At 42.0% G+C, this 17,188-nt stretch overlaps 1 protein-coding gene across 5 annotated transcripts in view; it reads left to right on the forward strand.

The window, feature by feature from the left end:
• The window catches only part of KLHL5 (kelch like family member 5), a 148,196-nt gene that overhangs the window by 51,135 nt on the left and 79,873 nt on the right, over positions 1-17,188 (forward strand). Inside the window, exon 1 of one of the 5 annotated variants that reach the window (XM_069593887.1) lies at positions 4,025-4,496. The exons of 1 other annotated variant lie outside the window; for it this stretch is intronic. Coding sequence is in view for 1 of the 4 variants with exons in the window: in XM_069593886.1 (XP_069449987.1) it covers positions 6,524-6,633 (110 nt within the window). In the remaining 3 variants the exon portion in view is untranslated. Of the gene's footprint in view, positions 1-4,024; positions 4,497-6,517; positions 6,634-17,188 lie in introns of those variants that run through there. 3 more of the 5 variants (XM_069593884.1, XM_069593883.1, XM_069593886.1) reach the window with 3 other exon arrangements.

The raw sequence follows: 17,188 nt of genomic DNA on the forward strand, positions 1-17,188 counted from the left end.
ATGGATCCATTTATAGGCCAAGTTGTAAGATCTTACCATAAATTCTTAGCTGTGAATGCTTCTTCAATTCCTGTTTCTTAGTATATTGCCAGAATAAGAGGTTAAAAACTACCATTTTCTAATTCTAAATACAGTAAAACCAGGCTTCATTTGAGACCTCATTAATATGTCTAAGTCAGATGACCCCAGTTACAAGATAAATTTCATGAAAGCCCTTTGGCCATTACAAAAAGAATACAACCTATCTTTCCTATCTGAAGCCATTCATTCCTTCAAAAAACAGCTGCTGAGTTATCTACTATGTGGAGAAGGAAATGGCGACCCACTGTAGTATACTTGCCTGGGAAATCCCATGGGCAGAGGAGCCTAGCAGGCTCACACGTATATGGGGTCACAAGAGTCGGATATGACTTAGTGACTAAACCACCACCACCACCATCTACTATGTGCAGCTTCCCAGGTGGTACTAGTGGTAAAGAACCTGCCAATGCAGAAGACATAAGATCCCTGGGTGGGGAAGATCCTCTGGAGGAGGGCATGGCAACCCGCTCCAATATTCATCCCTGGAGAATCCCATGGACAGAGGAGCCTGGCTGGCTATAGTCCATAGGGTTGCATAGAGTTGGACACAACTGAAGTGACTTAGCATGCACACACACATCTACTTTGTGACAGACAACACTGGAAATGTAACAGTAAACTACAAAGACAAGGTTCTGCTGTCCTAAAGTTTATATTCTAGTGGGAGCAGAGAAACAGATAAATGTCAGGTAGTGCTAAGTGGTGAGAAATAAGGAGATGAGGTGGGGGTTATGGTTTGCAAGTTTACATAGCACAGTCAGGAAAGGTGATATGAAGGAAAAGGGAGACAGTCGTGTGTATGGCTAAGAGTGTTCCAAACAGAGACATGCAAAGACTTCACTGGCAAATGCTTGGTGTGATGGCAGAAAAGAAATCCACTGTGGGGAACAGCCTGAGAGTAAGCATGCTGTCAGCTGAGGCCAATAGCACGATGTCAGGTCATCAGGGATGTATATTTGATTTGCCTTCATTGGGGTGGCGGAACAAATAACCTGAAAACAAAATTAATAAATCAAAGAGAATAGATTTCAGTTCAGCTGAGTCACTCAGTTGTATCTGACTCTTGGCGACCCCATGGACTGCAACCTGCCAGGCCTCCCTGTCCATCACTAACTCCCAGAGCTTGCTCAAATCCATGTCCATCTAGTTGGTGATGCCATCCAACCATCCCATCCTCTGTCATCCCCTTCTCCTCCTGCCTTCAATCATTCCCAGCATCAGGATCTTTTCCAATGAGTCAGTTCTTAACATTAGGTGGCCAAAGTATTGGAGCTTCAGCTTCAGCATCAGCCCTTCCAATGAATGTTCAGGATTGATTTACTTTAAGATTGACTGGTTTGATTTCCTTGCAGTCCAAGGGACTCTCAAGAGTCTGCTCCAACACCACAGTTCAAAAGCATCAATTCTGCGGTGCTCAGCTTTCACTATGGTCCAACTCTCACATCCATACATGACTACTAGAAAAATCACAGCTTTGACCTTTGTTGGTAAACTTGTCTCTGCTTTTAAATATGCAGTCTAGGTTTGTCATAGCTTTCTTTCAAGGAGCAAGCGTCTTTTAACTTCATGGCTGCAGTCACCATCTGCAGTGATTTTTGGAGCCCAAGGAAATAAAGTCTCTCACTGATTCCTTTTTTTCCTCATCCATTTGCCATGAAGTGATGGGACTGGATACCATGATCTTTGTTTTTTGAGCGCTGAGTTTTAAGCTTTTTCACTCTCCTCTTTCACTTTCATCAAGAGGCTCTTTAGTTCTTCGCTTTCTTCCATAAGGGTGGTGTCACTTGCATATCTGAGGTTATTGATATTTCTCCCAGCAATCTTCATTCCAGCTGTGCTTCATCCAGCCTGGCAATTCGCATGATGTACTCTGCATATAAGGTAAACAAGCAGGGTGATAATACAGAGACAATATAGACGTACTCCTCTCTCAATTTTGATAGACTTCAAACAATATATTTAGTATGAAATAAAGGAGCGCCGAAGAATTGATGCTTTTGAACTGTGGTGTTGGAGAAGACTCTTGAGAGTCCCTTGGACTGCAAGGAGATCCAACCAGTCCATTCTAAAGGAGATCAGCCCTGGCTGTTCTTTGTAAGGAATGATGCTAAAGTTGAAACTCCAGTACTTTGGCCACCTCATGCGAAGAGTTGACTCATTGGAAAAGACTGATGCTGGGAGGGATTGGGGGCAGGAGGAGAAGGGGATGACAGAGGACGAGATGGCTGCATGGCATCACTGACTCAACGGACGTGAGTTTGAGTGAACTCCGGGAGATGGTGATGGACAGGGAGGCCTGGCGTGCTGAGATTCATGGGATCACAAAGAGTCGGACACCACTGAGCGACTGAACTGAACTGAAAGGAGAAGGAATTCCTATTTCTTAAATTAGGATTCATTTTCTTTTTACAACTACAATTGTAATCTGATTTGATTGTAATGCTTTTCTAGACTTTCTCACTATAAACCCAAAAGACTGAATTAAATTTCCAAAACTGAACAACAAATAATGATGAGAGGAAACAAAACAAAACTATGAGAGCAATGTCATTTGCTGTGAATGTGCACAAATATTAACACAGAGAAATCAAATGAAGGCTGAAAAATAGCATTCAACTCCAAAAATTCAGACTGTGGGTTTCACAGCTGTCTTTTGTAATTAAAGACAATGCTATTCAAATAAGTTTTATCCATGCATGTAGGTGTGATTGCAAAGAGGGAGTGGGGAGTCTCTTCCAGGTGGCTCTGATTAAAAACAAACAAAAAAAAAAATGCATCCTGTGCTTTGTGGTTGGAGCTCTCACTGGGATTTTGTAAAGTATCTCTTCCTGATTGTAACAGTTTAAAATCAGCCCATCCACTTCCTTTTGAACTAGCAGTCCATATCAATGCCTCAGTGTTTTACATTCCGTTGGTTTTTCTAACCAAGTCCCCAAGTGGGAGTGTACAAAAATAGATTCCTAAATCTCCCAGCCACCCCAGGCTGTTGCCAGGAACGCGATTTGGCCAAGTTATTCTGCTGTTGACTTGACCCATCAGTCTTCTGGACCATTTGCTTGCACTGGGTTTTCATTATGGACACATACTAAAGATCTCCAGTGCAAATTTCATTTTGGGAGGACTGACCAAATGCAACCTCACGGACAGGATGACAATGTATCACAGGAGCACTAAATCTGCAAATAATGAACAGACGCATTACTTTGAGAACAGAAACCAAGTGGACATTTCCTTTACACAGCACTTAGAGACAAACTAAGGAGGCCTCTTCCTTCCCTTATCCACCATGAGCTCCGTGGGTGCAGGGACCTTAGCTACTTTGCTTAAGACTGATTGAGTTAAGCTATATGAAGCGCTTTCGATTGGTGTTGGGATACAGGCGCTGAATAAACTGAATTCTCAGCACCTGGCATATATACATATATGCACTCACTATATATATATAAACACATGCATTAATATATATTGGCTACAGGAATGAAGCAACCAACTTCAGCGGAATTCCTATTATCCCACCATTAGAAAACAATGATTATGACCCCAAAGTTGAGGATCGTAATTATCATGACACGTTTCCACAAACCCACTATGGAGCGCAGTAATTACCAGCGTGTTGCATGGGGGAAGGGGTAGAGAGTCTGGAGAAAAGAGGCAACTCTTGGTGAGTTCCCCCAAAGCTTTAGAACAATACAGTCCTGTCCTCCAACGAATCAAAAAACAAAACAAAACAAAACAAAAAAACAGGCCGGCTCTCTGATCGCCTTCCAGCCCTGCAGAGGGACCTCTTCCTAAACTTCCACCCCCAGGAATTTTCCCTTATCCCAGTTTCAAGGGCAGGGAACAACCGGCATCTTTGTCAGGTCCTCCGCGCCCCGCCCCCTCCCCCAGAGCCCCACCCAGCCTGACGTTCCCCCTCCCCCACAAGCGCCCCCTGCTGCACCCCACCGCTCTCCTTCCTTCTCCCCCGACAGCCCACGCCGTCGGCGCGCACCAGGCCGGGGGGAAGGGAAACCAGAAGGGAAACCACCAACCCCGCGGCAGCGGCGGTCTCCCGGGGCAAGCGGGCCGGCGAGGGGGGGGCGGAGCCTGGCGGAAGGGGGCGGGGCGGGCAGCTGCTCGCGCCGCGCGGGGACTGACTGGCTAGCGGGTCCCCGACCCCCAACCGCCAGCTCGGCCCCCTCCAGCGCTGCCTGACGAGTTTCTCGCCCCCTGGCCTCGCCCCGCCTGACGGAGGAGGAGTGGCCCGCCCCGGGCCGGCCGGCGGCGGGCGTGAGGCCCCTGGGAAGGGGTTGGGGGCGCCCGAGGGGCCGAGCATCCTCCTCCTCGGCCCGCCGGCCCCCGCCTCTTGCCTTCCCCCCGCCCGCCTGGCCGCCCCGCCCCGCCGTGCCCCCCGGCCGCCTCCGGAGCCCGACGCGGTAAGTGCGACTTCCTCCTCGGCGCCGGGGAGGGGGCCGCAGCGGGTCGGCCGCGCACCGAGGCCCGCTCCCCGCCCCCACGCGACCCTCCTGCCGGGCCCTCGGAGAGGCGGCCCCGGGCGTTTCACTCCGCGGGGGTGGGCCAGGCGGGGACCTCCCGGGGCTCGAACCGCGGTCGGGCCTCCCGCTGCTCAGTCGCCAGCCCGGAGCGGCGTTTGGGCCGCTCTCGAGTTATGCAAAGTTCTAAACGCGGCGTTTGTGGCCGGCGGGCTGCGGCGTGGGCTGCTGTCCAGAATCAGTGCTTCCTCCCCGTACTCTTCTACCAATAAAACTTAACTGGAAACCATTCTGGATTTTTTTTTTTTCCCCTCGTTACCCTCAGGCTACCATAAGCTAAGTTTTTGAGTAATTGCCTCACCCTGGGAGTATGGAAAATAAGAGACTTTATTTCAAGAAAAACCAGCGTGTCTAGTTGAAACTTTCTCAGAGATTTAGGCATTTCAGTTCTGGTTGAAACTTTTTCATTTAGGCATTTCATAGTCGTACCCAGAGATAAAAACATGACGAAGAAAGTTTGCTGTATTAAAGAGTAAAGCATTTCTGCCGTCTTTATTATCGATTCATTAAAAAAAATTTTTTTAATGATACATTTACAAAATTCACAGTACAGAAGAGATACGCTGTCTCGCCCCACCCAGCAGTATTACCAGTTTCTTGTGCATTTTTCAGAGAGAATGTATATGCCAATGTCTTCGCTTCTTAAAAAAAAAATACGGAAGTGTTGTGTATTAAGTGCCTAGCAGTTACTGGCACCCAATAAATGGCAATTGTCCTTCCGTTTAAAAAACAGTTTAATAAGTCTTTTTGGTTATTCGACCGCTGAAAAACCAATAATGACCTCTTTCGATTTTAAGCATAGTGAATATGACCACATTGTAAATGTGTATGTTCTGTTGGCTTCTCAAAGCTACATGAATACTTTTACACAAAGGTGACACGGATATCTCGGGGTTCTGGGAGACAGGTAGGGAGAAATCAGTATGAAATGGTAAGAAAATAGAACTTGATGTATATAATAGTTCCAAAAATGATTTAAAGCAGCTTAATGTCCATATGGTACTGTGGGGTAAAACAAAACTAAATGAAAAGTTGAAGCAGAGCAGGGAAAAAAGTCAAGGGTAAGATAATACCAAGTGCATAAGATCCTGTACTAGAGGCGAGTCACAGTTTTGGCTCTGAACATCGCTAGCAGCCAGGGGGAAGAGAGAGAGAGGAATAAGTAAGTTTCAGTGTATTTCGAATTCTGAGATAAAAACAGACCAGTTTTTCTGCCTAAGCCCAGCATTTTCCAATAATTAGGCCGGAGAGGAATGGTTTCTCATGGGGCCTAATTAAAAGAGATTGTTGTGATGCAGTTGACAACATTTTTAAGGTATTTCTACAGAAACTGATGAATTTTGGATAACAGTGTACTTCAGTATAGAGCAATAGTTAGACTCTAAAGGTAAGTTCTGTAAAGGCGTTAAGCCTTTCATAATGATCCATTCATAATGTGTAGAGTTACCTAGAATAGTATTTCCCAAACTGTGTTCTGGGGCATGAGAAATCAGTAGTTTATTTCTTGAAATAAGATTTTAGCTTAAATAAGTTTGAGATACCTGGCTTAAACAGATTTCAGGGTTTTTTTTTTTTCCCCCCTCAATTTCTTGGCTAATGTTACAGTTTACTTTCGTAAAGGGGGATGTATTGTGTGACCTTCTCCAAATTTATTTGATGTGGACCACAAATTGAAAACCACTGAACCTGTAGAAGTGGGTGGATTGCTTATCCTTCAAGCAGTCTTTGTGGATATTTCTTATAGCTGAGATTTGATAAGAATGAGAGAGCAAAGGGCCTGAGTTTTGCCAATTTATTAAGTAAGAGCCAAAGTAAAGATAAAAGTCAGGATTTAAAAATGTGTGTATGTGCTCAGTTGTGTCCGACACTCTGCGACCCCTTGAACTGTAATCTGCCAGGCTTCTCTGTCCATGGAATTTCCCAGGCAAGAATATTGGAGCGGGTTGCCATATCCTCCTCCAGGGGATCTTCCTGAGCCAGGGATTGAACCAACATCTCTTTGCATCTTCTGCATTGGCAGGTGGGTTCTTTACCACTGCACCACCTAGGTAGCCCAGAATTTTAAAATATTTTACATCAAGGAAAAGGCTACTTTCCCTCAGAGTTCTTTTACAGTTCCTCCTTGTTCTGCAAATTGCCTGTTGGATCAAATGATCTCTAGAATTTCTTCCTGTTGTTCTGTGCTTCAGGGAACTTGGGATCTTGAATTAAACTAGGTTTAGGCAAGTAGAACCCCTTAAAGGATGATTTTAATTATTCTTGGATATAGATTTCATTATTAATATTTGCTTTTTATTCCAAACACTACTGGCACTATTACTGTCAAACCTGGAATTCTGTAGCTATAAGACATCTTGGAAAGCATGGTACATAATGGAAAGATATTTGGAGCCAGAAAATCTGGGATTGTGCCATTAATGCGCAGGGTTGTTTTCCAGTAAGTTTACGAACCTCTCTGAATCTGTTTCCTTATTTGTAAGATTAGAATGATGACAGCATGCAGTTCATTCAGTGAATGTTGAGAGTCTAATAGGTACTGAGTAGTAGAAAAACAGCTTTAAGAGTGCAAATGAAATAATGTATCAAGAATCCTTTACTATAAATTATTTCCATTCCTGAGTATAGATGGCAAGAGTTTGAACAGCAAGAAATATCCTATCCAAATATATTTGGCCTGTGAGTTTCAGATAGCAAGTAGTGAGAGTTGAGAGAATGAGGAATTAGTCCAAAATTTTGACTCTGTTCAGTTCTTGTGTTCGGATTTGGAGACTTAGGATAATAACTTAGGAGACTTAGATAATACTTTGTATAAGAAAGTATTCTATAAGTCGGTTGTCCCCATCCTTTTTGGCACAGGGATGGATTTCATGAAAGACAGGTTTTCCACGGATGGGGCGGGGTGGGGGGCCGCTGTTTCTTAGGATGAGTCAAGCACACTACATTTATTGTGCACTTTATTTCTATTATTACTATATCAACCCTACCTCAGATCATCAGGCATTAGATCCCAGAGGTTGGGGATACTCTACTGTTAATGATTCAATAGTATATAAAATGTTACCATCCTGAAGACAAATTGAGGGCCAAAGGTATTCATTGTCTTCATTTGTTTGGTTAAAAAAAAAAGACCCTCATATCTTAGTGGTTTAAAACAACAAAAGATTGTTTCTCAGTCATGCTAAGTGTCCAGTTAGGGTCAGCAGGAGAGCTCTGTTCCAGTAGTCATTTAGCGCCCCAGGTCATCAGAGGCTCATCTTAACACCCGCTTCCACATTTATTAGGCAGGGAGAAGGATGTGATAAATTGCACATTGGCTTTTAAAGACTTTTAATGACACATATAACTTCCACTGCCATTTCATTGGCCAAACAAGTCATATGACTGCAACCCAACTTCAAGGAGGAGGGGAAATGTAATTCTGTCTTGCACCCGAAAAGAGGAGGATGGGAATAATCTTGGGATGGTCTTTTGGACTACAGCTAAGCAGACTTTATAGTTCCATGAGTTAACACAGTCTGAATAAATCAAATCCAAACCATGTTTTTCAATATTCTATTTAAGGAATAGAAAATAGCGTTTCTCTGTGTTTATGTAATCATAGAATTATGCTAATGAGAATTATAAAGAACATCTTTTATTAATTGGAACTGAAGTGCTTTTGAAAACTAATTAGACAAAGTGTTTGGCCAAGTGAATTTCATTATTTTTTAATTATATGTCCATTCAGTAAACATTTGTTAAATGTGGTATTGTATGAGGCCCTGTGTTAGATCCCATGAGTGTAAAAAGCTGAATAGGAAGTTTACACCAACAGAAAACAGCTATAATTGAATTCTCTCTCTCCTTTTTTTCTCTTTAAAATAACATAAACAATCTTTTAATATGATAAAACTTGGTTATGTATATCTACATCATTACACTTTGCTTCTAATCATCTTTTTTGGTCTTAGGGATTATTTGGTGACGTTGTAGAAAATTACTTAAACTAATTTAAGCAGAAAGAGTGTTTTGTTAGAGAAGTGACATAGCTGTCTGTCAGAGAACCCAAGGGCAGGACGTGCAGTTGCTCAGAGGCAGCTGGCATCTATAGCAGAAAGTTCGGAGCTGGAGCTGCTTTTGCTCTCCATATCTGTAATTTCCTGCCAGTGTCTCTTTCCACACATACACTTCATTCCTCTTTTCTCTGTTGGCTGGCTTTCTCTGTTCTGTTCTTAAATGGGTGCATTTAACCTAAGAGTTCACATACAAATTAGAGCCTTTGGCCATTTCAGAAGAACTACTTTTTTTCTAAGTGCCACATCTTGGTTAGTTCTTAAGGTAATTTACTATCAGAGTCTGGAAATGATAGAGTTGGCCCTGAAGTATAACAAGTTAGGGTAATTGACAACTTTGTAATAGAGAGAGAGGCAGTTCTAATAGCTTAGGATGAAAGAAACCTGTGATGTCCATGAAAGTGCTACTACATAATTAACACCGGCTGGCAAATCTAGTGAGACAGGCTGATTAGAATAATCAGGATAAGAAGGTAGAACTGGAGCTGACTTGTAGCAACAATATCCCCTCCCAGAACACTGGCAGATGCCATCTCCATTGTAATACTGTCAGCCATCTCTCTTCCCTCTCCCAAGGTACAGATTACTGAATTGTCTAATGCTTATAAATCACCTACTTCTGATGCTAATACAGGGCTCCCTTGTTTCTTCCCATGACTAATAATGCAGGAAGACTGCTTTTCTATTCTTTTCTATCCTTCACATTGGTCTAGACAGTCTCCTTGGACATTTTACCCTTTAACATGCTATTGCTGTATTTCTCCACCAACTTAACCTATTTTTATTGTCAATAAATTTCCATTCTTTTTCTTTAAACTGTGTACTTAGGTTTTCTAGCAGAGTTTCCTTGCCATTCTTTACCTATGCAATGTCTCTGTTCATTTGAGTTGAAAAACATCCATAGCATCACCTCAGCAGATGGCTGAAGGGATGGACTGTGGAGAGGTATATGTTACCTGGAAGAGGGCATCGCCAGGAGAAAAGAGTAACAACAGAGGAAGGTGAGTAAAAGCTGTGTATGAGATTAGGTGGGATTTATCAGGGCTATATGTTACACTAAAAAAGGCAAAAAGAGGAATGGGTTTGGGTTCAGATTGTAGAACATCTGCAGCCTCATTTAAGACATTCTTAACAGTCTTGTTGCTGTGGAAATGATTGGGTTTTCTTGGGTTCAGACTTATAAAACTGCTGTAGGCTTGTTTACTCAGAAGATATCAGAGAGGAACCACAGCTGGCTGGCAAGGCAGCATCACATATTCCTCATCAGTGCTTGTGATCCTCACAGCAGGCCATGTAAGCAGTTTATGGAGCCACCTGGGAGACATCTCTCCACGAGAAAGCTTAGGTGGTAGGAAACAAAGCTCACATCAGGTAGGTCCCAGAGCCGGCTTGGCTTAAAACACCTTATGTCCCACAGGAGACGTTGTCTCTTATATGACTCCATAGATTTAACTTCAGGGTCCCCTCAAGGGATGTGCCTATTTCAAGAGCTATCACACCTAGGAAAGTCAAAGCCATGGCTTCTTATGAGGTATTTCTAGTTCATTATAATTCCTCTGAGTCCAGATGCAAATTTACTAATCAGGGGGCTCATTTTTACTTGAGGAATGTTGCCAGGTAACATAGTTAACATACCTACTTCATTAGATTGCCAAGGAAGTAGAACCAAGAGAATTAACTGAAGGTTGGTAGTAGAAGAGAAAAAGATTTTGCCCACACTTGTCATTATCCACAGTGTCTTCCATAGCCCTTTTCATTTGGGAAGTATTCAGTAATATTCATTTTGTTAACTTTAATGTTGTGTGTTTTAACTTTTCATGACAGGAAGTATGAGATAGAGGGAAATAGAGAAGAGAAAGGTAAGGCTGGAAGGTAGGCTGGGACCATTAGATTGTCAAAAAACACTGAATTCCATACTAAAGAGCTCGGCTTTTATCTTTTTAGGGGTGGAGGGTGCGGGAAGTTTTAACTAAGAGTGATGGGATCAAGAATTACACTTTGAAAGGTTAACTTTGGCTGTAGTATGGAGAGCAAATTAGAGATTTAGATTTGAGGACAGTTGGCTCATTTCTACTAAATCTGCCCTTCTTTGGGCAGAGAGTTCTCTGATAAGCAGAAGGGATACTCAGTTCCGTGCTCTGCAGAGTTTAGAATTACTGGGCAGATTCTGCATGGTACATTGGCTGGAGGGGCCAAACCACTCGTTTTTCTAAGTTTATTTGCCATCCCCTCTCCCAACTTGGAGACTGGGAATTTGAGAGAATGGCTCTGAACTGCCTGAGAACATTGGATTAACACTAAGAAATAACCCTTGCCTCCACTGGTCTCCACTGATCACCATGTGACTCACTTAAATTGCCGTATTTTGCTTTTTACCGGAATTAAATTATAAAACAGTCATTTGTTGGCTTTTTCTCTTCTTTTTGTTTTGTTTTTTAGTTCTTGCTTAGAGGTCAAGCCAGGGAGTTTCTTTAATGGCTAACTGGTTTGACATTTGTAGTGATTAACCATTTCTAATTGTAAGCTATTGAGAAACATAGTGCTTTACATTTTTCTCCCATTGCTTACATTGAACTTTTTACCCTTTCCTTGCATAGCTTAACACTGTTCTATCTAATATAAAAATGCAGTTTGTGAAATCTGATTGGGCCTACAACAGAGTCAAGTTAATCTGTGATTGACACATTGTGTTCCAAGAACCCTGGCAGTTTTGCTTGATTATATTAGTGTCTCAAGAGTACTGATTGCTCACTTTTTTCCATCACTGTAAAGCTACAAACAAGACAGAAACCCTTACTGGATTTTGTTCAAGTCGGGAAAAAGCAAAATTACAGCTATCCAGATTATTACTTTTTATGGTGCATAAGACAGCTATGTGCATGCCCAAAATAAGGTATCTGGCATGAAGTTAGCAGTGGTTTGCCATCATGTTTATGGTATTAAGATGTTCATGCTTGCGTCATAACAAACACATTCACAAAATCAGGAGTGGGCAGCAAGGAAATCTTTTTTACCTGTCACAAGTCAGAGGGCTATTTAAAAGTAAATATTTTGTTATAATTGGGCTTCTCTTGTAGCTTAGTTGGTAAAGAATCTGCCTGCAATGCAGGAGACCCGGGTTCAATTCCTAGGTCGGGAAGATCCCCTGGAGAAGGAAATGGCAACACACTCCGGTATTCTTGCCTGGAGAATCCCATGGACAGAGGAGCCTGGCAAGCTGCAGTCCCTGGGGTTGCAAGAGTCAGACACTACTTAATGACTAAACCACCACCACCATTTTGTTATAATTATGCCATAGTCTTCAGAATATCAATTGTGATAACTTGTGTAGATAAGTTGGGAATACAAAGTCCATAAAATATTAATTTAGCTGATTTTTTAAAATGTTACTTGCTCTTCTGCTGTCTGTAAGTACTGATACAGTTGAGAGATGAAAAGGTACTTTTCATATTAATGTGGGTCAGCACTTCATCCTATGAGAATTAGTGACAAAGGTTGGCAGGGAGCTTAAGTGGGGCAGACTCTGTGAGGCATTTGTACTTGGTGAATAAATGCCACATTGGCACTTAATTGTAATAAAGTTGAACTTAATAGTATATTGTTACATTAGGAATGATATGTTAAGTCTGTTCTATGGCTGTCTTCTAAATAGCTAACCTTGATAACCTAGGTATCAAATCAGCTATACTCTGAATCTGCTTCCCAGTTTGGACAATGGTGGTAATTACCTACTCTACTTCTCACAAGGTAGTCATGAGCTGCAAATGAGAATACCTTAAAAACAAGAAGCAGTGGGGTATCCTTGAGAGTGTATGGTCTTTACAATCAGTCCCAGATTCAAATTGAACCCTGCTATTCACCATTAATATATGTAATCTCACTTTATTTCAGTGGCCTCATCAGTTCCGTTGCTCAGTTGTGTCCGACTCTGCAACCCCATGGACTGTAGCACACCAGGCTTCCCTGTCCATCACCAATTCCCAGAGCTTACTCAAATTTATGTTCATCGAGTCAGTGTGCCATCCAGCCATCTCATCCTCTGTTGTCCCCTTCTCCTCCTGTCTTCAATCTTTCCCAGCATCAGGGTCTTTTCCAGTGAGTCAGTTCTTCACATGAGGTAGCCAAAGTGTTGGAGTTTCAGCTTCAGCATCAGTCTTTCCAATGAATATTCAGGACTGATTTCCTTTAGGATGGGCTAGTTGGATCTCCTTGCAGTCCAAGGGACTCACAAGAGTCTTCTCCAACACCGCAGTTCAAAAGCATCAATTCTTCGGTGCTCAGCTTTCTTCACAGTCCAACTCTCACATCCATACATGACTACTGGAAAAACCATACCTTTGACTAGACGGACCTTTGTTGGCAAAGTAATATCTCTGCTTTTTAATATGCTTTCTAGATTAGTCATTGCTTTTCTTCCAAGGAGCAAGCAGATACGCAGATGACACTACCCTTGTGGCAGAAAGCAAAGAACTAAAGAGCCTCTTGATGAAAGTGAAAGAGGAGAATAAAAAAGTTGGCTTAAAGCTCAACATTCAGAAAACTAAGATCATGGCATCCGGTCCCATCACTTCATGGCAAATAGATGGGGAAACAGTGACAGACGTTATTTTTGAGGGCTCCAAAATAACTGCAGTGTCCTCGTATATAAGGGTAAAGGGGATGAACCCTGTTTCCAAAGTGACTGTAACAACCAAATGCCACGTTCATTTGCCACACATTCATGCCACACATAAAGTGTTACACGTTACCTTGCGTATTTACATATTGACAAAATGGAAGCTGCTGTTACAAATTCACATTCTTTCTCGATACTTGTACACGCTACTTCCTGAATCCCATTTAACTGAAGAGAAAACCAAAGATGAAGGAGGTGAAGTGATTTGTCCAAAGTATGCACTAGCTGGTGAGAGGCTTGGTTATTGCCTCACGTTTTTTCTACTGTGTCACTTAGGGTACCATTAATAAGTGATTCTGTGGGGCAGTGAGAGCAGAAACCGCCCCCCCACCACCACCACCAGCTATCTCTACACTGGCTCATGGCTTTAACCTAATGCACATTCTTGCCTCTGTGAAATGTATTTACTGATCCTGAAGACCGAGAGATCACTCATGGCTGAGTAGGCTGCTCCAGGGCAGACCTGCATGACTTTGTGCCTACCCACTGAGTTGGGTACGTACCAAAAGTTGGTTGTGTTTATTCACAAACCTGTTTTTAACTGTTATGCTTGTTACAGTAACTATAAAACATTAATAAACATGTAAATTAATGGGAGTGTAAGGAAAAGACTTTCTATTCTTGAAAATTAAGTTGACTGCTTTCGTATATCATCTCAATATAAAGGAAACAACAAATTTGCTATCAAATTTAATGAAGCCTGAAAAACTGTAAAAGACTAGGGGGAAAATCCTCAAAAGTCGAAAGCAAAGCCTGTCAAAGTGTTCAAATCCATGGTCCACCTAACTGATTCTTTATTAGTAATTCTCAAGGAATCTCCAAGCCAGACTTCAACAGCATGTGAACTGTGAACTTCCAGATGTTCAGGCTGGTTTTAGAAAAGGCAGAGGAACCAGAGATCAAATTGACAACATCTGTTGGATCGTAGAAAAAGCAAGAGAGTTCCAGAAAAATATATACTTTATTGATTATGCCAAAGCATTTGTGTAGATCACAACAAACTAGAAAATAAAGAGATGGGAATACCAGACCATCTGACCTGCCTCCTGAGAAATCTATATGCAGGTCAGGAAGCAACAGTTAGAACCGAACATGGAACAACAGACTGGTTCCAAATTAGGAAAGGAGAACATCAAGGCTGTATATTGTCACCCTGCTTATTTAACTTATTGCAGAGTACATCATGTAAAATGCCAGGCTGGATGAAGCAAAAGCTGGAATGAAGATTGCCAGGAGAAATATCAATAACCTCAGATATGCAGATGACACCACCTTATGGCAGAAGGTGAAGAAGAACTAAAGAGCCTCTTGATGAAGTGAAAGAGGTGAAAAAGCTGGCTTAAAACAACGTTCAGAAAACTAAGATCATGGCATCCAGTCTCATCTCTCCATGGCATCTAGATGGAGAAACAATGGAAACAGTGTCTGACTTTATTTTCTCGGGCTCCAAGATCACTGCAGATGGTGACTGCAGCCATGAACTTAAAAGATGCTTGCTCTTTGGAAGAAAAGCTATGGCTAACAGCATATTAAAAAGCAGAGACATTACTTTGCCACAAAGGTCCATCTGGTCAAGGCTATGGTTTTTCCAGTAGTCATGTATGGATGTGAGAGTTGGACTAGAAAGAAAGCTGAGCACCCAAGAGTTGATGCTTTTGAACTGTGGTGTTGGGGAAGACTCTTGAGAGTCCCCTGGACTGCAAGGAGATCCAACCAGTCCATCCTAAAGGAGATCAGTCCTGAATATTCCTTGGAATGACTGATGCTGAAGCTGAAACTCCAATACTTTGGCCACCAGATGTGAAGAACTGACTCATTGGAAAAAACCCTGATGCTGGAAAAGATTGAAGGCAGGAGGAGAAGAGGACGACAGGATGAGATGGCTGGATGGCATCACCGACTCAATGAACATGAGTTTGAGTAAGCCTCAGGAGTTGGTGATGGACGGGGAGGCCTGGCGTGCTACAGTCCATTGGGTCACCGAGAGTTGGACGTGACTGAGCAACCGAAGGAAGTAAGGAGCCCACACCGGAATGTAAGTTAACTGTATCACTGAGCACAGTGTTTGGATCCACTGACACTTTTTTCATGGTAAGACTTTCTCCTTGAAGGAAGCAGTGCCTTAATTTATGTCTGGCACATATCTTCTGGTGTATCTTCTTGTGTATCTTGTGGTGGATACACCACTGGTCTAATGGATTTGGTATTCATAGTCTTTCAGAAGTGCTTTTAAGTTTTCTCTCCGTTTTTGGAAGCCATAAGTGGAAATCACAGATGCTGGGTCATGGTGGGCATGGCTTATGCAATAAAGAGGACCCAAATTCAGTAGGAGACACATAGCAAATATGTGGCACTAAACCTATATGAAAAGGTTTGTGAATGAATGTGCGTTTGTGTGTTTAGCTTGAAATAAAATCTTTAAGAATATGGAAATACAATTTTTATTATTTCATGTAATGAAGCAGCTATGGATTTAATCCAACAAGGGGGCTTTTATTATACTCAGAGTACAAGCTAACTAGAAATGTATCTTTGACCTTTGCAGCTGTCAGGAGCCTGTGCTTGCCCTTGTATATTTTTACCATGCTGTATTGCAACTTTAAAATTGAAGGTGAATTCCTGTGTTGTAATTCGTTCCCAAACTGTACTCCTTTCTGTAGCCTTCATAGAGTTTCCAGTCCAGGGAAGAAAGCAACATTAAGTAAGTAATTTCAATGAGATTATTAAGTTATCCGAGCAAGTAGTTGGGATGCTATGTCACCATATAGCAAGAAGGCATAATTTAGTTTAAAGGATAAAATTTACCCCACTTAATCTTTTTTACCTTGCTCTTAAGTAAGTATAGATCACAATGCTTTTAGGGTACAGCAGGAAATAAAATCCTTGTGTTAAATGGCTATAACTATGAAACTAGTCTTCATTTTCTGTGTATATGAGAGTTTCCAACTTCTGAGTTTTCAATCTACCATGTAACTTAAAAAGTTAAACTAAATCTCTTAGTTTGTTATAGCTGAATTTAAGTTAAATACTTATTTTTAATTTTACTAATTAATCAGAAATATTTCCCAAATATTTTTAACTGAGTGAAAGACTTAACATTGGGCTAGGAATTTAATTTTGTATTTCAGACTGTATTTCTAAGCTTATTTTCATTACAAGAGAAATTTTGATGTCATGTGTTTTTGGTAACTTTGGAAAGAAAGCAAAGATAGTCAGTATTAACAGCCCAGGATATATCTATCCAGCTTTTAAATTTCTGGTTTCTTAAATAGATTGCAGATTAATTTTAAACTATAAGCTAAACATGAGCTTACCAGCTCAGTGATTAAGAATACACCTGCTGATGGAGATGTGGATTCAAACCCTGGGTTCAGAAGATCCCCTGGAGTAGGAAATGACAACCTGCTCCAGTATTCTTGCCCAGAAAATTCCATGGACAGAGGAGGCTGGCAGGCTACAGTCCACGGGGTCACAAAAAAGTCTGACATGACTGAGAGACTGAGCATACATGCAGGAAAATAGGGCTCTATACTCCATATTCCTAGCTATTGGGTTGCTAAATACACAATTAAAGCCAAATTTGTCTAAAGTTACTCAGTCTTACTGAAACTGTATCCTTCTTGTATATATCAGTTGAGTATAGTTCAGTTGCTCAGTTGTGTCCAGCTCTTTGTGACCCCATGGACCCCCCTCTTGCAGCATGCCAGGCCTCCCTGTCTATCACCAACTCCTGGAGACCACCCAAACTCAGGTCCATTGCTCCAGTACTCTTGCCTGTAAAATCCCATGGACCGAGGAGCCTGGTAGGCTGCAGTCCATGGGGTCACTAAGGGTCGGACAACACTGAG

Source organism: Ovis canadensis, chromosome 6 (assembly GCF_042477335.2).
Source record: "Ovis canadensis isolate MfBH-ARS-UI-01 breed Bighorn chromosome 6, ARS-UI_OviCan_v2, whole genome shotgun sequence".
Classification (NCBI taxonomy): Eukaryota; Metazoa; Chordata; class Mammalia; order Artiodactyla; family Bovidae; genus Ovis; species Ovis canadensis.